Source organism: Ranitomeya imitator, chromosome 5 (assembly GCF_032444005.1).
Source record: "Ranitomeya imitator isolate aRanImi1 chromosome 5, aRanImi1.pri, whole genome shotgun sequence".
NCBI classification, from domain to species: Eukaryota; Metazoa; Chordata; class Amphibia; order Anura; family Dendrobatidae; genus Ranitomeya; species Ranitomeya imitator.
Window position 1 is genome coordinate 480,498,807 of NC_091286.1, and position 27,320 is coordinate 480,526,126.

General features: G+C 42.2%; 1 protein-coding gene across 4 annotated transcripts in view; it reads left to right on the top strand.

Annotated features, from left to right (window-relative positions):
• The window catches only part of GOLIM4 (golgi integral membrane protein 4), a 141,737-nt gene that overhangs the window by 88,957 nt on the left and 25,460 nt on the right, over positions 1-27,320 (top strand). For 2 of the 4 annotated variants that reach the window (XM_069727374.1, XM_069727373.1), the window contains exons 7-14: positions 122-205; positions 4,869-5,042; positions 8,212-8,583; positions 11,254-11,492; positions 12,668-12,747; positions 24,061-24,173; positions 26,100-26,252; positions 26,732-26,800. In XM_069727374.1, the coding sequence (XP_069583475.1) occupies positions 122-205; positions 4,869-5,042; positions 8,212-8,583; positions 11,254-11,492; positions 12,668-12,747; positions 24,061-24,173; positions 26,100-26,252; positions 26,732-26,800 (1,284 nt within the window). The remainder of the gene's footprint in view (positions 1-121; positions 206-4,868; positions 5,043-8,211; positions 8,584-11,253; positions 11,493-12,667; positions 12,748-24,060; positions 24,174-26,099; positions 26,253-26,731; positions 26,801-27,320) is intronic. The other 2 variants (XM_069727377.1, XM_069727375.1) reach the window with 1 other exon arrangement.

The following is a 27,320-nucleotide window of genomic DNA, read 5'->3' on the forward strand; positions in this document are numbered from 1 at the left end:
TAATTTATGAGATTGCCTTACAGTAAATGAAAACTTAGTTTTACAGGATGCCGGAATTGTTGTATGTAATTTCATCATGTTTCCGCTAAACTCATGACCAAGCCTTCTTCTTTCAATATAGCAACAGCATAAGAGCTTGCAATCCCAATATGAACAAGTTGTAATGAGCTTGGACCACCACAAGAGTGCGCTGACCGCCGCACAGGTCAGAGGAAAGCCTTGTGTCTTCCCCGCGATTATTACCTGCGGTTACGTTGGCATGCTGCTCAGCTTGTATGTGGCATTGGCCCCCTCTAACTGTTCGCTGCAGCCCCCCCTGCTGTAGTGAAATCTGTGCCGCTCATAAATAACATTTTAACAAGCATGAAGGAATGGGAAAAGTTGCACTTTGCTTCTGTTTTACTACTTGCTGCCAGATGCATGTGCAGTATGGGAGAGGGCTAACACATGGAAACTAATCCAAGAAGTATTTTAAATGTCGCACTGGCTAATGTGTTTTACTTGTCTGACCAGCGTTGGAGAAAATGATATTCTAATGTCGGCATTCTAGAATCGGCAGCACAGGATATCTCCTCAGTGCATGGACCGTGATAGATGAAATGGCTGCTGGCACTTATTAGTGAGGGGTCAGGTGTGACTTTGGCCCTAGATGTCTCCGTTATTATGATCATATTCCAGTCATTAAAGGGGCCTCTCACCAGGTCACCCTCTTATTTCTGCTGCTCCACTAACCATTCAGGTAGAGATGTGAACCTTTTTATTTAGTGCTAATTTTCAGGGTCTCTCCCATGTGGGCCCAGCTCACAGGGTAATACTGCAATACACGCCCCAGAGAGACTGAGACATGCCCCCTTGTAAAGACCATAAGTATTAGCTTCAGATAAAAATGCCCATATTGCTGGAACCGTATGGTGGATTTTAAAAGATCAAAAAATGACATACTCCAGGGAGCAGCAGGAATAAAACAAGACCAAAAACTGGCCATTTTTGACCTGGCTACAGATCCTCTGGGTCGACTCCTCTTGTTACATGGTTGAAATTGCAAATTGCTTGTAAAAACAAAGCAACTTGCAAGTTACCTCTTATTCAAAATTCTCTTTTTCCAAGAACCGACAGACTTACAGTGGGTACGGAAAGTATTCAGACCCCTTAAAATTTTTCACTTTGTTTCATTGCAGCCATTTGGTAAATTCAAAAAAGTTATATTTTTTTCACATTAATGTACACTCTGCACCCCATCTTCACTGAAAAACAGAAATGTAGAAATTTTTGCAAATTTACTAAAAAAAAGAAAAACTGAAATATCACATGGTTATAAGTATTCAGACCCTTTGCTCAGATACTCATATTTAAGTCACATGCTGTCCATTTCCTTCTGATCCTCCGTGAGATGGTTCTACTCCTTCATTGGAGGCCAGTTGTGTTTTATTAAACTGATAGGGCTTGATTTGGAAAGGCGCACACCTGTCTATATAAGACCTCACAGCTCACAGTGCATGTCAGACCAAATGAGAATCATGAGGTCAAAGGAACTGGCCAAGGAGCTCAGAGACAGAACTGTGGCAAGGTACAGATCTGGCCAAGGTTACAACAGAATTTCTGCAGTACTCAATATGCCGAAGAGCATAGTGGCCTCCATAATCCTTAAATGGAAGAAGTTTGGGACCACCAGAGGTCTTCCTAAACCTGGCCGTCCAGCCAAACTGAGCAATCGTGGGAGAAGAGCTTTGGTAAGAGAGATAAAGAAGGAACCCCAAGATTACTGTGGCTGAGCTCCAGAAATGCAGTAGGGAGATGGGAGAAAGTTCCACAAAGTCAACTATCACTGCAGCCCTCCACCAGTCAGGCCTTTATGGCAGAGTGGCCTGACGGAAGCCTGTCCTCAGTGCAAGACATATGAAATCCCGCATAGAGTTTGCTAAAAAACACATGAAGGACTCCCAGACTATGAGAAATAAGATTCTCTGGTCTGATGAGACAAAGATAGACCTTTTTGGTGATAATTCTAAGCGGTATGTGTGGAGAAAACCAGGCACTGCTCATCACCTGCCCAATACAATCCCAATAGTGAAACATGGCGGTGGCCACACCATGCTATGGGAGTGTTGTTCAGCTGCAGGGACAGGACGACTGGTTGTCATTGAAGGAAACATCAAAAACATGAATGTGGCCAAGTACAGAGATATCCTGGATGAAAACCTCTTCCAGAGTGCTCTGGACCTCAGACTTGGCCGAAGGTTCACCTTCCAACAAGACAATGACCCTAAGCACACAGCTAAAATAACAAAGGAGTGACTTCAGAACAACTCTGTGACCATTCTTGACTGGCCCAGCCAGAGCCCTGATTTAAACCCAATCAAGCATCTCTGGAGAGACCTGAAAATGGCTGTCCACCAATGTTCACCATCCAACCTGACGGAACTGGAGAGGATCTGCAAGGAAGAATGGCAGAGGATCCCCAAATCCAGGTGTGAAAAACTTTTTGCATCATTCTCAAGAAGACTCATGGCTGTACTAGCTCAAAAGGTGCTTCTACTCAATACTGAGAAAAGGCTCAGAATATTTATAACCTTGTGACATTTCAGTTTTTCTTTTTAATAAATATGTAAAAATTTCGACATTTTGTTTTTTTCAGTCAAGATGGGGTGCACAGTGTACATAAATGAGAAAAAAATTAACTTTTTTGAATTTACCAAATGGCTGCAATGAAAGCGTGAAAAATTTAAAGGGGTCTGAATACTTTCCGTACTCACTGTATAATATTATAGTTGACTCTTCTTGCCTAGGTTACAGGCTGTCTCTGCAGTCTCTCATCAGTGGTCGGTCTCATTGGCAATGAGTGTAGGACTCTGCCATAGAGCTTGTAAATTTTGCCCCTTGGTATCCGGATCACTGGATTTGGTCAGCTTCAGTGCCCTCCTCCAGTGCTGCAGAGCCAAAGCTCGACCATGCTGCTGTCGGTCATTCAGGAGCTCGCTGCCCCACCAGAAGCGGGAAACCAGTAGACTAAGACCTCTTTCACACTTTCGTCTTTCTTTTTCCGTCACAATGCGTCGTTTTGTGAAAAAAACGGATCCAGAAAATGTTTCTGCTGGATCCGTTTTTTTCTCATAGACTTGTATTAGTGACGGATTGTGACGGCCTTCCGTTTCATCCGTCGTGCACTGGATCCGTGGTAAAATTGCTGTTTGTCGGGTGGAGACAGCGCACAGAGGAACGTTTTTTCTATATGTCAGAAAATTGCTCAGCGACGGATCCTGTGCTGCCAGTCGTTAGCTATAATGGCAGCCTATGGACGCAGGATCCGTCGCTGACTGTCAAAGCAGGAATCCAGCAATGGATGCCGTCTTTTGAAACTGAGCATGCGCGGAAGTATTTCCTGTCCCGTCTCTCTCTTTTTTGCTATTGATGCTGCCTATGCAGGATCAATAGTAAAAAAAAATAAAATATTGTGATATTCTTACTTTCCGGCGTCCCTGAAGCCTTCCCAATGATCTCGATGCTGCTGGCCGCTCCTGTTCCCAGTAATGCCTTGCGAAATGACCCTATGACGTAGCGGTCTCGTGAGACCGCTACGTCATTGCTCGCAAGGCATTACTGGGAATGGGAGCTGCCGGCAGCATCGGGAAAGCTGTGGAAAGGCTGCGGTGGACGTCGGAAGGTAAGAATATCACGATTTTTTTTTTTATTATTATTTTTAACCTGCGTTTGTGTTTTGCATGGGTTTGCGCACATAGCCTCGACGGATCCGTCAAAAAAACGGACCCAGTGCACCCGTTTTTTACAATCTGCACAGGATCCGTCTTTTCAACATTTTGGCGGATTGTGACTGATTGTAAAAAAAAAAAAGTAAAAAGTGTGAAAGAGGCCTATGGAGCTGTTCGGTACTGAAGACCAAAATACGACAACTTCATTAATAATGTTTGTTACATAATTTGAAAAATGTTTCTTTTGCTGAAGGAATGCTATTTCTGTCACACCATATAGAGGTCTTGTAAAGTTGCTCTTAGTTGTGTGGTAGAGATGGTTAATGTAGTGTTCAAAGTCAATGTACATGACTATTTAAAAGAAAACACAGTGCCACACTTGTTCACAGGTTGCATGCAGTACTACAGCATTGCCTCAGGAAGTTCTTGCTGGAAAAGTCCTGCTGCAATGATATGCGTACTAAGACCGACACTACCGGACTATTCTGTGACTCCAGTAATAAAGTGACGAGGTTTCCAAATGCTTATGTGACCCAATAACTTGACTCTCTTTCTTCTTCTTCTACTTAGCATTTCTTTCATACCAAGTGGAAAAAATGTTAAAGGGATTATGGCACCCTGCTTTGAATTTATGCCGCCTCTGTTTCAGAATACTTGCTTGGGAGAAATGTGCCGTTATTATTTTTTTTCATGACCCACTGCTCAGCCGTGTCTCACATCCTGAAAAACAACTATTGTCGCCTCCTGACTCTGTCAGTTTGCAGTCTGCCAAGATTTGAAGAAGATTTAACCTTCCTGGCATCAGGCCGCAGGATTACATGGCTGTAATTTATTCCCTATAAATCCTAAACCAAGCAATCCCTTTGACAGTTTCTCCTTTTGGTTCTTTGCCTGAAAGTAAAATGCTCATCTGTGGATCTGATGTATCATTCGTTCGTTTCTAATTTCCCTGTTAAGGTGGATGGTTTTAATTCCACTAATTAGCACATTTCTCTTCATGCTGATGCCCAAATTGATGTATGGGGGTCATGCCGACTTGGATGTGCAAATAGCATGGCAGCGCGGAATAGCTTTGCCGACGGATGTGCACACGCTTTGTGCACCTTATGAATCTGCTTCTTAATCTTCTCATCCTCAGTTTTCCACTTTTTTTTTGTTAAGAAACAAGTAGAAGATTTCTTACAACTGAAAAATGCTCTGAACAAAGTGTCAGGTCTTCAGCAGCAACCAGGAAAAAGCTTAACATCCACAGTGCCAAGAATAGGACCATCAGATTCTGCCCTTCATGGACATATCACAGGACAACTGGTTATAGATGCCAATAAATTACCACTGGTGAGTGAATCATACGCAAGGATTATAATACAGGAATATAAAGGAATCTGTCACCCTGTTTGTGCAACCCCATCGGACAGCAGCAAGGTAGAGGGCAGAGATCCTGATTCCAGCAGTGTCATTTATTGAGCTGTTTTATCTGATGCAGATCTACCAGTTCTCTAGATGCTGAGGTCTGTATAACCCTGTCCACACCACGGATTGGCAGCTTTATGTGTACATGCATAGGCAGAAAGCTACCAATCCGTGGTGGGGCGACAATATATGTAGGATCCCAGTATCCACCTGTACACACCATAAAACCACTTGACTCCATCCATTTATTAACCATAGCTACCATACCTAGTTACTCGTGGCAGCCTTCCTTCTTCCTCTGCCAGGTCATTGATGAGCATATGTTCAGTCATTGTGCGGTTTGTGTGTTCAATGGAGAGCTCACTGGTCCGATGATGGCCGGAGTGCACATGGTAATCAAAGCAGGTACTAGTCTGGTCCGTTTTACAGACTGACCCGTTTTTTTTTTTTTTTTCTTTTTTCCCCCATACTGCTGTCTACCTGACCTCAGAATAGCACAATTGCTCTTCGTAAGAGCGTGGAGATGGCATATGTCACCCTCTGGTTGTGTCACATGTGCCAGTCAAATTACATCTGAGTGGAAATTCCGAGAATGGCCTAGCTGGAAAAATATGATGAGTCTTATTTATTTATTTTGCTCACTTATACAGCGCCATTAATTCCACAGCACGTAACAGACATCATCGTTGTCCCCGATCTGGCTCACAATCTGCATTCCGTATCAGTAGGTCTTTGGAATGTGGGAGGAAACCAGAGAACCCAGAGGAAACCCACACAAACACGGGGAGAACACACAAACTCCTTGTAGATGTTGTACTGGGTGGGCTGCTGTACTAACCACTGAGCCACCCTGCTTAGACTCGCTTATGAAAAATTCCATTAAGAAATTTGAGTCATTACTGGAATTTCAGTTTTTTTTATAATTAATCGTATATGCTATACTATTTCTGCTAGTAGAGCAGTGATTGTATTTTAGGCTAACTTTTTTTTTATAGCAGAACAAACCATATTGTCTTTTTCTATTTGGTGTACCCTAGGTCTACGTTTTGATTTATTTTTCCTATATACATGACTACTTTCGCACATCTTTACAACATCTAATGTTTTGTAATACTGTTTGTGTAATATTTACCATTATTATTTGAGGGATTTTTTTGTTTCTATGATTTTGCTTTTCTTATGGGCTATGTGCCCACGTAGGAAATGTGGTGCAGAATTTTTAAATGTGCAGTTTCCGTGCAGTTTCTGTGCAGTTTCTGTGCAGTTTCTGTGCCGTTTCTGTGCCGTTTCTGTGCAGTTTCTGTGCCGTTTCTGTGCCGTTTCTGTGCAGTTTCTATGCAGTTTCTGTGCAGTACAATGTAAATCAATGTGAAAAAAAAGCTGTGCACATGGTGCAGAAAAATCTGCTGCAGAAACGCTGCAGAACTGCACAAAAGAAGTGACATGCACTTCTTTGAAATCTGCAGCGTTTCTGCGCAGATTTTTCTGCACCATGTGCACAGCTTTTTTTTTCACATTGATTTACATTGTACTGTAAATCACAGTGCAGTTCTGCAGCGTTTCTGCAGCAGAAAAATCTGCTGCAGTTCTGCACCAATTCTGCACTAAATCTGCATCGTGTGCACATACCCTTAGGCTATATTCACACTTTGCGGATTTTGCTGCGGATCCGCAGCGGATTTGACCGCTGTGGATCTGCAGCAGTTTCCCATGAGTTTACAGTACAATGTAAACCTATGGGAAACAAAAAACGCAGTGCACATGCTGCGGAAAAAAACGCGCGGAAACGCTGCGGTTTACATTCCGCAGCATGTCACTTCTTTTCTGCGGATTTTCACCTGCTCCAATAGGAAACTGCAGATGAAAATCCGCAGAAGAAACCGCAGTAAAAACCGCGATAAATCCGCAGTAAAAACCGCGACAGGTTTTCACTGCAGATTTTGGAATTCCACTGCGGAAAAATCTGCAGTGGAATCTGCAAAGTGTGCACATAGCCTTAGGCCATGTTCACACTTTGCGGCGTCCCTCTGCGGGTTCTCCCGCAGCGGATTTGATAAATCTGCAGGGCAAAACCGCTGCGGTTCTCCCTGCAGATTTATCGCGGTTTGTTCCGCGGTTTCCGCTGCGGGTTTCCGTCTATACTATTGATGCTGCATATGCAGCAATATGCAGCATCAATAGTAATGTTAAAAATAATAAAAATTGGTTATACTCACCCTCTGATGTCCGGATCTCCTCGGCGCTGCACCCGGCGGTCCGGTTCCAAAGATGCTATGCGAGAAGGACCCTTCGTGACGTCACGGTCATGTGACCGCGACGTCACCACAGGTCCTGTTCGCACAGCAACTCTGACCGGACGGCCGCGTGCAGCGCTGAGAGGTGAGTATAACATGATTTTTTATTTTTATTCTTTTTTTTACCCCAAATATGGTTCCCAGGGCCTGGAGGAGAGTCTCCTCTCCTCCACCCCGGGTAGGAACCGCACATTAGCCGCTTACTTCCCGCAACGTGGGCACAGCCCCATGCGGGAAGTAAGCGGATCAATGCATTCCTATGGGTGCAGAATCGCAGCGATTCTGCACAAAGAAGTGACATGCTGCGGGTTTTAAACCGCTGCGTTTCTGCGCGGTTTTTCCCGCAGCATGTGCACAGCGGTTTGCGGTTTCCATAGGGTTTACATGTAAATGGAAACGCTATGGAAACCGCTGCGGACCCGCAGCATCAAAATCGCGGCAGTTCCGCGGTAAAAAACGCAAAGTGTGAACCCAGCCTTAGTGTCTTTATATTAGTTTTTATATTACTCTTCAGTTGTGTTTTGTAATTAATAATTTACAATAATTTTTATTTAGCGTGATGTTTTTTTTTATTATTCTTATCTGGAGGGGTGCAGCCTAGAAAGGATGTCTGTGTCTTGCCTTTGAAATTTCCATCATTCCCAAAGTCTATACTGTAATATGCGAGCGTAGAAATAAATACAAGTAAAAGGGACTGAAATAATGAAATAACTGTGGGATGTAAATCCGAATCTGGTTAGCGTGGGACTACACAGATATGTGCATATTTCTTGCTAATGAAAGTGTTTTGGATGCTGCAGATAAACATTCAGACTCAGCATGAGGCTGGCCATGAAGACACAGTCACACCGAGCCAGGCTGCTAATGAAGAGGGTGAACGTCAGGACACAAAGAGGCCTGAACTTCACAAAGCAGATGAGGACACTGGCCCTCCGCAGGACGCCGCTCCAGCCACCGAGCATCCCGTGGAGGTAGAAGAGGAACATAAAAAAGAGCTGGAGGAGGAAGAAATGGAGCAAGTGGGGAAGCCAGAACGCTTGGTGGAGGAGCAAGATCAATTACAGGAGGAACAAGACCAACACAGGCAGTCAGAAGATGATGAGAGACCTGTAGGACATGAAGAAGATGGGGAGGAGGAGACCAACTTGCTGCATCAACAGGATTATGCTGAGGTGAGGAACCGCACTGCGCTCTCAGAGGCAAGGTTATGTCCACTTTCAGAGAAAAGTACAATACTGAGCATCCTGCTAACTTCACCGTTACTAGATAATGTGCAGGTCTTCAAGGTCTGAATTCTGGAAATATACTTCAGACATTTAATTGCTGCGCTATAACTTAGACACACAGGCTGTAAAGGCTTCACCAAGACTTCATACCTTTGTAAGTGCCCTGCCTGCTTCCATACAGTGCGCAAGCCTGTCACACAGCACAAAATGATGGCTTATAGTTTCCAAATATATTGTAGGTGCTGCCCGCTGATAACGTTTTGCCAACAATGTCCAAATATAAATTGCAGTACGGCACTTCCGTCAATAACATAACAACCAGTTTTCCTCAGGTATAAGTTTTTTTGACCCAAGCAATAAGAGATCCGTAATGATTAAAATGCAAATAATTTATTGAACGAGTATATAAAAACTTTTTATATTTTATGTATAGGCAATGCTTCAAACAAGAGACTTAAAGGTCAGACTAAAAAAAAATGTGGTGAGTACTCAGGTGTATAGATAGTCCTATGATTAACCTTAAATCCTTTGGTTTCCCTTATATACACTTGGTGCTACTCAAGATCACTCTCCGTCATCATGCCCATAGTATATGTAGAACGCAAAATGGTTAATATTGCCTAATGTTGCATTAGTTATACAGGCATAGACTACTGCAACCTTAGATAATATTGACGGTTTTGTGTCCCTTGTTCGAGGCATTCCATGTACATAATTTTTAAAAAGGTTTTTATATACTGTACTCTTTGAATAAACTACCGTACTTGCATTTTAATCATTATGGATCTCTTCTATTGGTAAAAAACTTATACCGTTTTCTTCACTACTCTTCATATCTAAATAGTAGAGACCATTAGCGATTACTGTTCATGCAAGAATTGAGGTCTGGAAATGTGAGTTTGGTGCCATTTGTGATGACCTGAGGTGCATTAGACTCACAATTCACAGCTAGCTTTATGCCGCTGCAGGTATTCTTCTGTATGACGAGATGAAACTATGGCACTTGTGTCGACATTGTCACCTGGAAGTCCACAAAATGCCCTAATATACTTGTGCAAAAACAGAAGTAGGAGCACAAAAAAGAACTTGTGCTTGTAAAAGAAATTCATTCAAGAGGTTGTCTCAAGTTAGCAAGTTACACCTATCCACCAGACATCCACTTCAACCTATGGGACCCTATCATTACCGAGATTGGAATTTAAAGGAATTGTCCACCACTGGACAACCCCTGCTCAATTTAGGGCCACACACAAAATGGAAACAATGTATGCTCCACTCCCGCAGAGGCACCATTCCAGTTATATCAGTGGTGCTGTTCTTGGATGGTGACGTGACATTGTCGTGTGACCACTGAAGACAATCATCGGCCACTGACCACAGCCTTTCCTATTTCATCTGAGCAGAGTTCTGCACTGACGGAATATTGGTGAAGGGCCGCTGATTGGCTGCAGTGGCCATGTGACACAACGAGGTCACGTCACGCGCTGGGAACATCAGTGTGGGCATCGCCAGAACAGATCAGCTGTATTAGGTGAGGTATAGATTGTATTCATTTTCTAGAGTGATGGTTGTGTATCCAAACCTTCTCGTAGTTCCCTTGGCGGTTGGACATAGTTGTTCGCCGTACAAATGTATAACGCTGAACATTTTACTGGAAATAAAGGCAATACTATTATTTTGGTACAAGAATGGTGTCTGTAGTATCCAATTCTGGATGCCATGGGTTCTTGTCTGTGCTATGGTTCCCATTCAAGTAACTGCCAGCAGAAATAGTTAGGTTACGTTCCCATGATGAGTGTTTTCACTGCGCCAAAAATGCAGCATCTTACAGTCCCAGCAAAGTGAATGGGGTTTATAGGGTTAATATTGCGCCCACTGTTTTTTTCTAGATCCTCAATATGTCAATTTTTTTGTGGGTACACTGCATTTAAGGTGCAGAATTACCTTTATAGAATTTCGCTAGATGCAGAAAATCTGGCTATAAAAAAAGAAATAAACGTTGTTAATATACAGTATTTCCACTATGGAAATGTACTAAAACCACCTGTAATCTGCACACAACTGCATTAGTAAAGTTTTATCAAAGCCACATACTGGAAAGTATCAAAAACAAAGCAGCTTTATTAAAGACATGACAGACCGAAAACTGTAGTGTCAAAAAGGTGATAGAAATGCAACCTAATTTATGTAGAAATGTAACATCATAACTCGCCAAATACGAATTGTGGGAGGAACGTAGACAGTAGTTTATTTCTTTTATTATTTATTATGCTTACTTATATAGTGCCATCATATTCCACAGCACTTTACAGATATTGTTATCGTTATCCCCATTGGGGCTCACAATCTAGATATCCTACCAATATGTCTTTTGAGTGTGGGAGGAAACCAGAGAGCTCCGGGGAAACCCACGCAAACACAAGGAGAACATATAAACTCTCCTTGCAGATGTTGTCCTTGGTGGGATTTGATCCCAGGACTCCAGCGCTGCAAAGAAGCAGTGCTACCCACTGAGGCAGCGTGCTGACTTTGGAGCTACTGTGCTGACCTATTGGAAGATCTGAGGTGTAAACTGTTCCATGCAAATGTTTTTTTACTTGCTGTTTGTCTCAATAGAAAGACCAGACCCCTAAACCTCAACCGAAGTATAAATCTCTCTATGAAGAACAATTGAAGCAACAGAAACTAGCTGCCCAAAAAGAAGAGCAAGCCAGACGTCTTCACGAGCACCAGGAGTCCCTGCAGCAGCACCGGCTCCAAGAACATAGGCTACGGCAGCATCAGAAACATACCAACGAACTGGAGATGGAGAGGCAAAATAAGTACAAAGAGGCACAGATTGCAGAGAAGCTAAGGTGAGTAATCGTTTACCCAAAACTGAGGCTATGTCCATTATTAAAGGGGTTGTCAACTACTCCACCCCCAATAGCTGTAGGGCCTGATGTAAGATAACATCAGACTCCCTGCCTGTAGTGGCTCCATTCCGAGAATCACAGCACCAGGTCTTGCATGACTTTATGGCACGTGAGCCTACAGCCAATCTTAGCTGCCTCTTCACTGTCTCTTCCTTCGGCTGTAACTAGCATTCAGAGGAAGTCAAAGAGCAGCTGCCACCCTCACTTCTTCCTGGATGCTGGAACGGTGCCGGCACCAGTGGTGAATATGGGCTGTTCTGTTTCACATGGGGGAATACAGCAAATGAGAATGAGTTGTCTGAGTAGTGGGCATCTCCTTTAATACTGCAACAAAAGGGGTTAAATTCAGTTGAAGCTTAAGAATCTTAGCCCTATACGCTGTGTGTGAAAGTCATAAACTTGGTCTCCAAGTACTCGTCCTTGTCCATGGATTCTGCCGGCATTTCGGTGACAAACACGTTTTCCATCATAGCACGTAAGGACATGGAAGCTGACATGTTGTTACTTTTCCCTTTTCCTAAATCTTTTTATACATCGCTGTTCCGTCACTGGAAAAGCTAGTTATTGCAGCTGCTGGAAGGGAGATGTGCCTTTGATTTCCCCTTTATCACTGCATTGGTTGGCACTTTAGACATTCACAAGACTTATGTGAAATACATGGAAAATAAAATGCAATAACTGAACTGAATGTGTAAAAACTTTGCAGGAGAACAAGTCCAGGGTGAATTTATTGTCATTTTTTTGTGGATATCATCTGGACAGTCTTTATGGTTGACTACAGGGCTTGCTAAATGAGGGTGGGTTACAGAAAATACTATTATTCCTCTCGTACCTCTTCCACTGTTCCTGTACCAGTCCGGTGCCTCAGAATGGATTATGCCATTGTAACCAGCTGTGCCCACAAGTTCATTCATTTAGACTCAGACTAATGTTCTCAGCATTATATATATAATTTGCTTGCCATCTGTATTTGCTCTTAAAGCCCTGGGCTAATTTATAATCTACACACTGGTTGGCAATTATCTGTTGGCAATTATCTGACATTTCACCCAGTGCTCAGAACTACAATTGATTTTATATATACATATAATCTTTTTTGGGGGCTGTAATTTTAGGGCACAAGCTCAGTATGACAATATGGACAATGATATTGTGCAAGGAGAGGAAGAACAGCGATTGCAGGAAGAAGCTGGAGGTAGGAGTTTTGTACAGTCATCTTAATTTTACATTTTATTTCACAGTTGTTAATCTCCACATATTTCATACCTTGCAGGACCCTACCCTGGCTGACTGATAGTACCGGAGCAAACATCTGGTCAATCAGCCAGGGGAGGTTACCGCTAGGTAGGAAATCTAGCATAAAGCTGTGAAGCTTGAAGCGCATCGTCACGTCCCAATGCGTTTCCTGGCACACCTTCATTTCTCCTGCAGTGATTTGGGGTCATAAAGGGACCGACTGGCTTATCTTTTAAAGCAGAGGTCCCCAACTCCAGTCCTCAAGGCCCACCAACAGGTCATGTTTTCAGGATTTCCTTTGCATTGCACAGGTGATGCAATTATTACCTGGGCAAGACTAAGGAAATCCTGAAAACATGACCTGTTGGTGGGCCTTGAGGACTGGAGTTGGGGACCTCTGTTTTAAAGGATTAAACAATCATATTAATGGTGTGGGGAGTTATCATTTTCTGACAGGTGCCCTTTAAACCTGTTCCTCTACATTACAATAGTGTATCACCTTAAGGACGGCACAACAGCTGTTGGCCAATATGGTGGCCTCTTCCAACAATCCTCGTCGCAGGGTCTCCTCCTTTGTTTGGAGCCTTGTTTAGTGGTGATTTGTTAAAGCAATGACTATAATGTCCCAGTATTTTAGTTAGATACATAATACCTGTGCACGTCCTCTAACAGCTGCAGCTGGAATCAATTGCAGTCACCATTGACGTTAAATTGCCGAGCTGCTGCTTTACGGGTCCCTGTGAGTTGCAGAATATATCTGTTTGTATTTTTTACAGTGCCTTATGGACTTTACAGCATGCATACAAAAGAGAGGATATGTTTTACCAGTAATTAAAATGATCATTCATGTGTTTGTGCTTCCATCAGTACATATAAAAACATCAAATACAACCGTAAACACTAAATAATTACTCTCGGCCCTAGAAAATGTATATACAATTCACTTTTCTGCTAGAAACCGGTGATGCTGAAACGCTGAGGAGTTCATGCGATAGAACCCTTAAAGATTCAGACTTATTTATTTTTTGTGTACTTCTATCTGAGGCTTCTGTTTTGCCTGTTTCCTTTTGTTAAAGTGAAGCATCTCCCTATAAAGCCATAGAAAGTACATTGGAGAATTTGGTTACCCGCAATTTCCTAATATAAAAATCTTTGTTAACCACTCTATTTACAGGCAGAAGATCTAGAGCGCCTTTTATCACGGGCAGTACCTCAGCAGAACAATACTTTGTGTAAATATTTGTTCCTAATTAGTGATGGGTGAACCCCTGGATGTTCGGGTTCGGCCGAACATTTAGAAAAAGTTTGGTTCGAGTACTAGAAAAGTGCCCGAACACAGACCTCATTCAGATGAATATAACCACATCAAAGAGAGAAAGAGAGAGCACAAAAAGTCCCAAAATAAAATAAAATCCAATTTATTTAAGGATAATACAATACAAATAAAAGTATTAGATAGTACATGTCCTAGGTGTAAAGTACTGGGTCCAACAGAATTCTAGTGGGGGAGGGGGGGGGCAAGGAATAGAAAATAGCAGCAATTCAAAATAATATATAAATATAAAGTGCAAGTGCTACCCAACATTGGGTGTTCCCATATAGTTAAATCAAAGAAACGCACACCGTCTAAAGTCCAGTTTCTTAACACTTGCAAAAACTAAAAATTGATATGTGCTAAGCCAAAAGAATAGGAAGTCATGGAAGACCACCTCAAAAAAGTGTGTATGTCACTTTAAGGGAGCAAAAATCAATTTGAAAAATGCCAAGTACCATCCCTACCCATATTCACCACCTGAGGACCCAGTATGGCAGCCAGATGAATGGCTGGCCCTAACAGCCGTTGTTTGCCATACTGTCATCTGCATTGCCAGATCATTACCGCCGGTCAGAGAGCTGCGGTTCCTACGCTGACAGATGACAGCGTGAGCCAGCTGTTGTGACCGGTAGTAAAAAGTTAAATGCCGATCACAGAGGCGTCGGCTGTTGTATTACTTCCATCAGCCTACACCAGTTGTCACTAATAACGGCAAGAGTAGGTGACGCTAATGGGAGTGTTCATCAGCTTGTGCTATAAATGAATAAATAAATGTAAAAAAAAATTATGTGGGATCTGTTCTATTTTTGATAACCAGCATGGCAAAACTCATAGCTGTGGGCTGCAACCCTCCCCTGTAAAAATAAGAAAAAATAAAAATAATAAACAACCGTATCCCTCACCTGTCCGAAGTGCAGCTAATCCATAATGTCCCACAACAATTTGAATGATTTGGAGAACAGTCACATCATGTCACTGTCTAGCGCTAAGCTCCGGTGAGAAAGTTCTCACCCAGCGGTGCCGTAAATACGTTCACTAGGGTTCAACTATGAACTCCAGTGAACTTTCTCACCGAAGCTTAGCACTAGACACTGACAGAAGCGTATCGCTCCAGTTAGTGTAAACCGATGACGGGGAGAGTGACCGCTCAACAAAGCTCCGTCATCCATAAACATTCCTGTCAGTGTCAAGCGTCTTATTGATGCCTCTCCATTACTAACCCCCGTGCTTGATGTCACCTTACAGTACAAAGGTGACATTAATCCCTTAACCCTATTACCCCACTTGCCACTGTCACAGGGCAAGTGGGAAGAGCGAGACTAAGCTCCAGATTTAGCGCTTCTTATTGATGCGCCATTTCTGGGGTGGTTGAAGGTTGATGTTCTTAGCCTGGGAGGAGGGCCAATTTCCCTGTTAATATCAACCCACAGCTGTCTGTTTAGCCTTTTCTGGTTTTAAATTATGGGGGGGGGTGTACATCCTCTTTTGCTGGGGTCCCCCTTAAAATAACCAGTGAAGGCTAACCAAACATCTGTGATATGATCTGCGGATATTAGCAGCCTGGGAACCTTTAGGGATATTACCCGACTTCCCAGAATATTAAAATCAGCCCTCAACTATTGGCGTTCCCTCTGCTGCTTATGAATATTACAAAGGATCCCCCATCACTTTTTCTTTATTTATTAACAAGAAAGGAGAATACGCACCCAAGGTAACTTTAGTTCACAGCCTCCAGGTGTTCCAGTAACATTAAAATGTCTCTCAAAGTTTCCCATGAGGTTTCTTGGCTTCACAGCTGTCGGGAGATCCGGTGGTTGTGAACTCTGGTAATGTGAAGGTTACCTGTGTTCAAGCCATCGGGTCTCACGATGGCTCCAGTGCCGGACTGTTGAATGCCGGAGTGCCGATTTCCGGACTCGCGAGCATTCAACAGTCCGGCACTGGCACTTGCAAAGCAGGAGAAACAGTTACTATAGTGTGACATTATTGTTCTTGTTACCAAATTTAAAAAAAAATTACAAAGGCTTGGGGTCCCCCTTAATTTTCATAAGCAGTAGAGGGAAAGCAGAGGGCTAATGTTAATATTCTGGGAAGGAGGGCAATATCCCTAAAGGTTCCCAGGCTATTAATATCAGCTCACAGGTGTTTGGTTAGCCTTTACTGGTTAGTTTACGAGGAACTCCAGAAAAACAAAATGATGTGGGGTCTCCCTATAAATTCTAACCAGCAAAGGCAAAACAGACAGCAGTAGAATGATATTAATAGCCTGAGAAGGGGCAAGAGATATTGTCACCCTTCCCAGGCTACCAACTTAATCCCTCAATCTTCCCAGAAATGGCACATCATAAGATGTCATTATCAGGAAGTGTAGACATGGCAGCATTCGCCCAATGAACGAGCAAAACGGTCGTGCGTCAAGTGCAATGATTTTTAAACAAACATAAAAATTGCTCTTCTCGGCAGCACATTTTTCTGTGTGATCGATGCTATTGTCATCTTAATGATTGATCTGTGCCCATGAATTTTTGTCAGCCTGTCTAAGATATTCCTGTTCAGTTACCGGTTGTATAACAGCCTGCATCGGCCCATCATTAGAGTACTGTCATACATATTAGATAATCTGTTGGTTTGGTCAACATTTATTTAAAGTGAACCGGCCACTTTACAAACTTTATTGGATTTGTTGTTTATGGAGCAATTCTAAGTATAATATATATTTCAGTAAACACCCTTGAATGTGGACCTTTTCATACTTTATGCTATTAACTGATTCTATCAAACGCGGACTTATGTCAAACACTGCCGCAAGAAGAGATCCATATTCATATATAAAACCAAAATGTACTTTATTAAACATAAACTATTATAAAAATACATACAGACAGATGAAACATATATAAACAGAAAAGTGTCTATCGGAATAGAAACAGTGGAGCTCAGACCAATATATCCATATATCAATAGTTCTTAGTAATCATATCTCACTATATCAGCCAATATCATGATGATATATAGTGGATCTGCTATATCATAGTCCTAATGGTGACAAATCACCTATTTAGAATAAATCCTGTCTGCCCACCATATATATACATCTATTGATATCAGGAAGCCATGGATACCAAAATAAACCTTAGTAATCCCAAGTGTTATCAGACTAGCCGTCCAATACTAGCGTCATGTGCTATAAACCAGCATACTGCAATAAAGTGCTTACTTACATATCCAAGGATGACTGAGATAAACAGGTAGGAGCCCACTGAACCCTCCAGGTGCGCCCCGACGCGCGTTTCGCCCGCAAGCTTCTTCCGGGGGCGTGTTTATCTCAGTCATCCTTGGATATGTAAGTAAGCACTTTATTGCAGTATGCTGGTTTATAGCACATGACGCTAGTATTGGACGGCTAGTCTGATAACACTTGGGATTACTAAGGTTTATTTTGGTATCCATGGCTTCCTGATATCAATAGATGTATATATATGGTGGGCAGACAGGATTTATTCTAAATAGGTGATTTGTCACCAATAGGACTATGATATAGCAGATCCACTATATATCATCATGATATTGGCTGATATAGTGAGATATGATTACTAAGAACTATTGATATATGGATATATTGGTCTGAGCTCCACTGTTTCTATTCCGATAGACACTTTTCTGTTTATATATGTTTCATCTGTCTGTATGTATTTTTATAATAGTTTATGTTTAATAAAGTACATTTTGGTTTTATATATGAATATGGATCTCTTCTTGCGGCAGTGTTTGACATAAGTCCGCGTTTGATAGAATTGTTGTTGGAAGTGCCATAACTAATTGGTGTTAGTGGACTATTGAGGTAGTTTATGCTATTAACTGAGTAGATCCATTAGGCGCTGGTACACAGAGAACACTCTGAAGTCATACTGCTAATTCTCTGTAAAGTGATCTCGAATCAATCAACGGAGTATTGAGCTACTCGTGAATCCTTGGTATTCATATCTGACCAGACATTTCAATGACCTGAGTATGCCGTTGTTTAGTGCTCTTTTCATGGTGTTTTTAGGCTGATCAGAAGTAGTGCTATTCAGAAAATGTATTCCCATATCTCTTGAATTGCCTTACTGCACATAAGTGATCTTCGTTTTTCTTGTTATGTGACCAGTAACTTGTTGATCCTGGAATGATTTAAAGCCATAACCTATAACCTGTGGCAATCAAGATAAAACTACAGCTTTCAGCTTCCTGAGACAATTGTGATTTTACAGTAGCTGAAGAAAAAATATTAAAGGCGTGAATGAATATGTTCAATTACATTGTGGATTAAAAGGAACATGTCTCGCCCCAGAACATTATTGTCCTGTTGATATGGGGTTAGGTTAATCTGCATGTTGATAGCTTTGTAAAGCTGCCCAACAGCTGCACTGAAAGCCCCGCGGCCAGGAGGAAATTAACTTTATTCCCCCCAGCAGCCTCAAGCTTTTAGTCATACAGACATGGCTCATCAACACTCAGTACATAGTGAGCAGTGGCTGTAGCCATGCCTGGCACTGACTGACAGCCGCCACTCTCTATGTACTGAGTGGTGACTGAAAGCCAAAGGCTGCCGGGAGGAATAATTTGTACTTCCTCCCAGCAGCGGGACTGCCAGTGTGGCGGCCAGGCAGCTTTAGAACACTATTAACCTTCAGATTAACCCCATGGACACATGATGGGTTCTTATTAAACTCTTTGTAGAGATTTATTTTACATTTGCAAACAAATTCATAAAAATAATTTAAAACGGCCAGGCAGAGTAATACTTTTATAGGTTTATGAAAAGGTTCCCTGGAAACCAGTTCAGTTAAGTAGCCTGAAACCTGAACTTCGCTGTAAGAAATGTACCATATATACTAGAGTATAATCCGAGAATTTCAGCCCATTTTTGTAGGCTGAAATTGTCCCTCTCAGCTTATACTCGAGTCATACCCAGGGGTCGGCAGGGGAGGTGGAGTGGCAGCGGTCTAAGAATACTCACCTGCTCCTGGCGCGGTCCCTGCTTCCCCGGCGCCGACAGCTTCTTCCTGTAGTGAGCGGTCACATGGTACCCCTCATTTACAGTAATGAATATGGACCCCACTCCACTCCCATAGGTGTGGAACCGAATATTCCTTACTGTAATGAGCGGTACCATGTGATCGCTCACTACAAAAAGAAGCTGCCGGTGCCGGGGAAGCGGGGACCGCGCCAGGAGCAGGTGAGTATAAGCAGTGCCGCTATATTCACCTGTTCCCCATTCCCTCGTCGCCAGCCGCCGCTGCGTCTTCTGAATCCTCTGCACTGATGCTCAGGTCAGAGGGCACGGTGAAGCGATTAGTGTGCACCACCCTCTTTCTGAGCAGTCAGTGCATTGGACGGGGAACGTAGCGGCGGCTGGCGGCTGCGATGGAACGCGGAGCAGGTGAATATAGAAACTGCCAGGGGCCAGAGCGACGAGAGGGGAGTATGTGTTTTGTTTTGTTTTTTGTTTTTTTTTATCGCAGCAACCGCATATGGGGCAATTGACTGTATGGAGCATCTTATGGGGCCATAATCAGCATTTATGGAGCATTAGGCTACTTTCACACTAGCGTTAACTGCAATCCGCCGCAATGCGTCGTTTTGCAGAAAAAACGCATCCTGCAAAAGTGCTTGCAGGATGCGTTTTTTCCCCATAGACTTGTATTGACAACGCATTTGCGACGGATTGCCACACGTCGCATCCGTCGAGCGACGGATGCGTCGTGCTTTGGCGGACCGTCGGGGGCAAAAAACGCTACATGTAACGTTTTTTTGCTCCTGAACTCCGCCCCCACCTCCCCACACCTTACAATGGGGCAGCGGATGCGCCGGAAAAATGCATCCGCTGCACCCATTGTGCAATGCAGCAAATGCTAGCGTCGGAATCTCTCCCCGACGCATTGCGACGGGGAGATTCCGACGCTAGTGTGAAAGAAGCCTTACATGGGGCAAATGACTGTATAGGGCCATAATCAGCATTTGTGAAGCATTACATGGGGCAAATGACTGTGTGGAGCATCTTATGGGACCATAATCCGCATTTATGGAGCATTATATGGGGCAAATGTCTGTATGGAGCATCTTATGGGGCCATAATCAGCATTTGTGCAGCATTATATGGGGTGTATTTTGTATGGAGCATCTTATGGGGCCCATCATGAACTGTATGGAGCATTATATGGGGCTCCTTATTCAATACGGATATTCAAAAACACTTAACCTACTGATGTCTCAATTAATTTTACTTTTATTGGTATCTATTTTTATTTTTGACATTTACCAGTAGCTGCTGCATTTTCCACCCTAGGCTTATACTGGAGTCATTAAGTTTTCCCAGTTTTTTGTGGCAAAATTAGGGGGGCCAGCTTATACTCTGGTCGGCTTATACTCGAGTATATACGGTAATCTTATTTATTATACCTGGACTGCTATCATCCAGCCATTTATAGGATTTTTGCTTAATGCCATTTCTAAGAATAAATCCTTAGTTAAGTTCACAGATCAATCCTATTTAAGCCACCTAATTGGTTGTATAAACCGTGCCTCGTTTTGCATTGGAGCTGTTTTTTTAATTATTGACCATGGAACATTGGGTTGTGTCCTCTGGTTACAAATGTGACATCGCTGCAGTGCAGAACTTACAGGCTGCACTTATCTCACATTGCAGCAGAGCACAAGCCCAGGAAAAGATCGCCTCACCTTAATGTAGAGCCAAGGCAATAACGGCAATGGTCCTCCGTAATGGACAGCAGCTCAGAACAAGACATTGTTACATGTAGAAATGTATCAGGTGCTCTATTAAGATGAGTGGGACACGGATCCCAGCCATTACAATGAATGGAAGTAAACAAAGTAATATATAACTGGAGTCTAATGACTGCCGATAATGCTTCTCATCAGATCCTCATGGGGTGTAGCCCTTTCACTTAGATGGATGTGTACTGCAGCCCGACTGTGCTTTATTACAGTAAATGTTATTTATGCCTGTAGATAAATTTTAAGCTGAAGAATAAAATGCTGTTCACATAGGCGCTGGCTTTCGATCCATTTAGTGCTTCTAATTTTGAAGCCGTGTTTACACCACTAGACTTTACTGAAAGAGTGTACGGGGGAGAATATACGTTTTCAGACGATCGCAGAGCTTATTGACTTATGAGATTAAATGTTCCCATTACACTATTAGAATTACTAATTAATCTGTAAATTATATTTTAAAAATAAAATATTTAGTTTCTAAACTTATTAATAATAATACACTTTATGCACTTAGCGGCAACATATTGTGTAGCCAGTGTTGTAGAGTCAGGGAAATTGATCAGTCGGGGGTTTGCCTTACAGATTCCACAAATGTATGGTTGCATTTAATATGCAGAACTGGTATCCTCTATATATATTACTGTAAAAAAGCTGATTTTAGTTTGCTTTCAAAACCATGCTTAAAAAACACTGCAAAAACTCAACATGTGAACACAGCCTATAAGTAAGAAATATTATGTAAGCGAAATAATACATACATTTAAAGGGGTGTTTAAAATAATAACTGAATTGTTACTCACCCTCCATCACCTGCATCTCCAGTGCCAGCACTTTCCTTGTACCTGCTCCTGGTTCTGTCCTCAATTTTGTGGAAATGGCCAGAAATGCCACTCAGTCTATCTTTGGCCTTTGTGATCACCACTGTGTCCATTGGCTGAGTGGGAATTTCCAGCCATTTCTGGTGTATCAAGGATTGGATGAGGAAGAACAGATCAGTGGTAATGGTGAGTGAACAAGGATTGGATGAGGAAGAACAGATCAGTGGTAATGGTGAGTGAACAAGGATTGGATGAGGAAGAACAGATCAGTGGTAGTGATGAGTGAACAAGGATTGGATGAGGAAGAACAGATCAGTGGTAATGGTGAGTGAACAAGGATTGGATGAGGAAGAACAGATCAGTGGTAATGGTGAGTGAACAAGGATTGGATGAGGAAGAACAGATCAGTGGTAATGGTGAGTGAACAAGGATTGGATGAGGAAGAACAGATCAGTGGTAATGGTGAGTGAACAAGGATTGGATGAGGAAGAACAGATCAGTGGTAGTGATGAGTGAACAAGGATTGGATGAGGAAGAACAGATCAGTGGTAATGGTGAGTGAACAAGGATTGGATGAGGAAGAACAGATCAGTGGTAGTGATGAGTGAACGTGCTCGGATGAGGTGCTTGCGTACTAATAGAATGTATTTGCCGGGCTCAAATAATCTGTTCAATACCCCACGGCTGCATGACTGACGGCTCTTGGACAGACGCAACACATGCATGGATTGCCTGTTTGTTAGGTAGCTCCTGTATGTGTTGCATAGATAGGCGTGTGCACAGCTTTTGTAGTTGCTAGAGTAGGTTCCAACACCATTAACATATATTACTGAGCACTCAACTTAAGTGATCAGGTAATTTAATGTTGTCCACACTAGTAGTAAGTAAAACGTTTCAGTCTTACATCAGACTTTCATCAGTTACAGGACAACGTAAGGTTATTAGATCAGGTGGCCCAATAATCTTGGTTGGAGATCACTAGATCATTGAGGGTATGTGCACACGTCCGGATTTTTTGCGTTTTTTTTGCGGAATTTCGCTATAAAAACACTATAAATCCGCATAAAAAACGCTAAAATTATGCATCCTATCATTTAGAGTGCATTCCGCATTTTTTGTGCAGATGTATGCGTTTTTTTCCCGCAAAAAAAAACGCAATCCGCAAAAAGAATGGACATGCTCATTCTTTTTGCGGATTTAATAGCAAAACTGACATTCAGGAAAAAAAAAGAAAAAACGCAAAAAATCCGCGCAAAAAATGCGCAAATTCCGCGAGAAATCCGCGCGGAAAAAAACTCGAATTTCAGGCAGAATTCTCAGGATTTTGTCAGGAAAAAAACCTGACGTGTGCACATACCCTAAACATTCCGTGACATGAAAAAGTGGGGCAAGGGTTGTCAGACCTGGGCACATATAGGGTTAAGTGTGACATGCCTCAGTGGCATGTGCGGACACCTGTATGTGAATACCTGTATGTGTTGCGGCTGCCCAACAGCTGCGAGACAAGCAGCCGCGGGGGTCTCGAACATATTTTTTGAACACGCCGAAGACGCGCTGTTAGCAACCGAGCATGCTCTAATAACACCTTATCCAAGCACGTATGCTCATCACTTATCAGTGGCAAACTAATGGACAAGTTCTACACAATTTAGAATGTTTAAAGAAAAATGAAACAAAACAGCAGAATCACATTCTACATATTGAGCTAGTAAGTTTAAAGAAAGACACCATTTAGCTCAATAGTGTTTGTCCAAAGGAAGACAAAGAGAAAACTATATGACGAAGAATGGAAATTATGGCAGTCAAGATGAATCCCTGGATCTTCTCCAGCATCTCGCACCCATATCTTCTGATACATTCTATCTCTCTCTAGAACAGGACTGGGGAACCTTATTTCTGTCTATGGACATTTGGATATTTATACCATGCTTTGAGGGCCACACAAATCACGCACTTACTCCACCCACAAAGTACGTCCTTATGCTTGTCAGGACGTAATCTTTCTTTGCATGAGCGTCAGCATTCAGTACTGAACATTTGCTTTAAAACGCTCACAGAAAGAAGAAATTAATGGGCCGGCGGCCATCAAAACACAGCTGGCAGCTCAAGCACTGCGGTCCCGAGGAATCTGCCAGGGGGCCGGATGAAAGGTCATTGAGGGCCGTAAATGGCTCCCGGGCCTGTGGTTCCCCAGCCCTGCTCTAGAAGGACATTGAGTTCTCTATAGATCTCTACTGTTCTTAATTGAACTTACAGCAATAGCAGTCACTTCACTGCTGCTACTTGGGAATGACACAAAACGCAATAACTACATTATGTTCCCGATGTAATCTGTAGAAAATATCTTGGCATTTTATTTCAGCGTATGAAAGGGACAATCACCAAGATGAAGCTGAGGAAGAAGGCGACGCAGCCAAAAATGCAAATGAGGAGCAAGCTACGGAGCAGCAGGCTGCGAGCCGAGAACAGGCTGAGGTACTTGTGATATACAGAGATGCTGGAACTAGATCTTGTATGGAGTCCAGTATTAGTATTAGAATTAGTATTAGAATTATTATTATTATCAGTATTAGTATTAGAATTAGTATTAGAATTATTATCAGTATTAGTATTAGAATTAGTATTAGAATGATCAGTATTAGTATTATCAGTATTAGTATTAGAATTAGTATTAGAATTAGTATCAGTATTAGAATTAGTATCAGTATTAGAATTAGTATCAGTATTAGAATTAGAATTATTATCAGTATTGGTATTAGAATTAGTATTAGTATTGGAGTGGTATTATAATTAGTATCAGTATTAGAATTCGTATTAGAGTAGTATTAGAATTAGTATCAGAATTAGTATTAGAATTAGTATCAGTATTAGAATTAGTATTAGAATTAGTATCAGTATTAGAATTCGTATCAGTATTAGAATTAGAATTATCAGTATTAGTATTAGAATTATTATCAGTATTAGAATTAGTATTAGAGTAGTATTAGAATGAGTATCAGTATTAGAATTAGTATTTTAGTATTCGAGTAGGATTAGAATTAGAATTTGTACTAGAGTAGTATTAGTATTAGAATTGGCATCAGTGTTAGTATAAGTCACACGGCAACTAGCTGAATAGTGAAAAATACAACAGGTAGAACACACCACATCACCTCTGCTTGTAAATGGTGTTTAGATGTGATGATGCCATGTAGAGAAGTCTGGCTAAATATTGACAGCTAATTTTATTGTCAAGAATTTCATTAATAATACCTTGATTATGGAAATGTAAGTTTTCCTCATATGTCTGATTTTGTAAGTACCGTATATACTCGAGTATAAGCTGAGATTTTCTGCTCATTTTTGGGGGCTGAAAGTCCCCCTCTCAGCTTATACTCGAGTCATACCCAGGGGTCGGCAGGGGAGGGGAGCGGGGGCTGTGTAATAATACTCACCTACTCCTGGCGCGGCCCCTGCAGGTCCCTGGCTTCCCGGGCACCCCAGCTTCTTCCTGTACTCAGCGGTCACATGGTACCGCTCATTACAGTAATGAATATGCAGCTCCACCTCCCATAGGGGTGGAGCCGCATATTCATTACTGTAATGAGCGGTAACAGTGACCGCTCAATACAGGAAGAAGCAGCCGCGGGGTCTCGAACATATTTTTTGAACACGCCGAAGACGCTCAGTTAGCAACCCGTGTTTCTGTAGGTCTCCTCTTGGGTCTCCGGTTTCCTCTCACACTCCAAAGACATACTGGACACGTGTTGCCTTTTTTTGTAAAATACTTAAGGAGGATAAACCTTGATTTTTTTTTTTTTTTTTTTTTAAAGAAAATGTCTGTTAGACCTGGTCACCAGCCCTTCTCTCCAACCAAAACGTCTCCCAGAAGTCTTTAAAAAGAATATTTGCAATTCTAGTACACCTTGTAGGGCACTAGAGAAAGAGCTTGAGCGATTGTTTTTGGGGGCATTTCTGCTTGTTCCCAATAATCATGAAGTGTAAATAGGCTGACAATCACTTCACAAGAAAGATAGACAGACACTTGTTGGTCAGGTGAAATGCTCTCTTGGCTGGAATAAAAACAAAATCTGCACTCTCGGCAGCATATAGTCTTGTGTAGTCGGGACATGTGCTGCCGAGAACAATGCCAGCTCATAAGCACAAGACGATCTATTACTGTTTTTGTTTGCATTGTAAGCATTGTCAGCTTGTCTAAACAGACTATTACAGGGCCGTCGGCGTAGCTCCAAGTTCTTGTTGTACACCGATATTTTTATCATTTAAGATGAGAGAGGTAAACAGGGAAAATAAGACGCCAGTATTCCATAAAGAGGCATTTTTCAGAAAGGAGACAGGAGACAAAAGACATCACTCAGTATAAGAAATGTGTTTCTAACGTGATTTTTACACGTGCGCCAGGCTATTGCAGACGATGTCAACCCTGCCAACGATCCCAATAATCAAGGGGAAGATGAATTTGAGGAGGCAGAACAAGAGCGGGAGGAGAACTTACCAGATGAGAATGAGGAGCAGCGGCAGCAGGACCAGGCAGAGAAACAAGAACATTTAGTGGTAAGACATTTTACGTTTGCTGAAGGAAGTGCCGCACAAAGTCACTTGGAGGCAGAAGAACTCCACAAGACAGTAACCTGCGGAGTCCAAACGCTGATATGCTTCCCTTCTAAATAGTCATAGAAAACACACATTTTCTCCTTCACTAGCAAAGCAAATGGCTAAGCAACTTTCTAGTTTTTTCGTTTTTTTCCGTTTTACTACGTGATACTAATTTTGGCAACAGTGTTCTCTGGTTACTCTGAAATTGTTTCCATTGCAGTAATATTTCTGATACAGCGTAGGGCCTGAGGATCAAGAAATGTACAAAAAGTGGAGGAGATGCAAACAGATAGGAAAAGGGAGCATCCATCAGTGCCCAGCAAATTCCCGTCAGCACTATTTCTATTAAGCTGCAGTATACGGTATTGCTGCGGGCTGTAAGTCTATATTGAGCAGGTATTGTCATGTAGTCTAATGACGTTCCTTTGTTATTGAAGATGGCGGGAAATCCTGACCAGCAAGAAGATAATGTTGATGAGCAATATCAAGAAGAAGGAGAAGAGGAGGTATGTGCAATGCCCACATATCATAACTACACAATAAGTGCCATAGGACCTGGGGCTGAGGTGGTGGCTCCTAAGTGCATGAACAATGGGAGAGAAGTTTACACACTGCAATAGTCTTGATTGTACTTTTGTAGAAGAATCCATCAGATATTTTGGATACATTTTTCTTGGTATATAAGATCCGCTTCTGCTTCACTACAGTGTGACATTTGGTGTAGGTGCGGAGTGGCCATCCCTGATCTTGTTGGGGTATATTCAGGTGAATGGAAATCTGCACAAACTTCTGTAGCAAATCTGGCATATGATTTATGCCCCCAAGTGTTTCCCTTGTTGCATACGTGATCTTCTGCTATGCTTTTTGAAATTGGCGAAAGTCCAACGAATGTATACCTGAGCCCAAGGGCTTCACCACCATTCATATGCACATAATGTTTATTAAGGCCTTTTAGGAACATGTCAAATTGATTGTTCGGGGGACCGGAGATCCAATCTGATTGCACAGATATTCTCGTGTCCTACA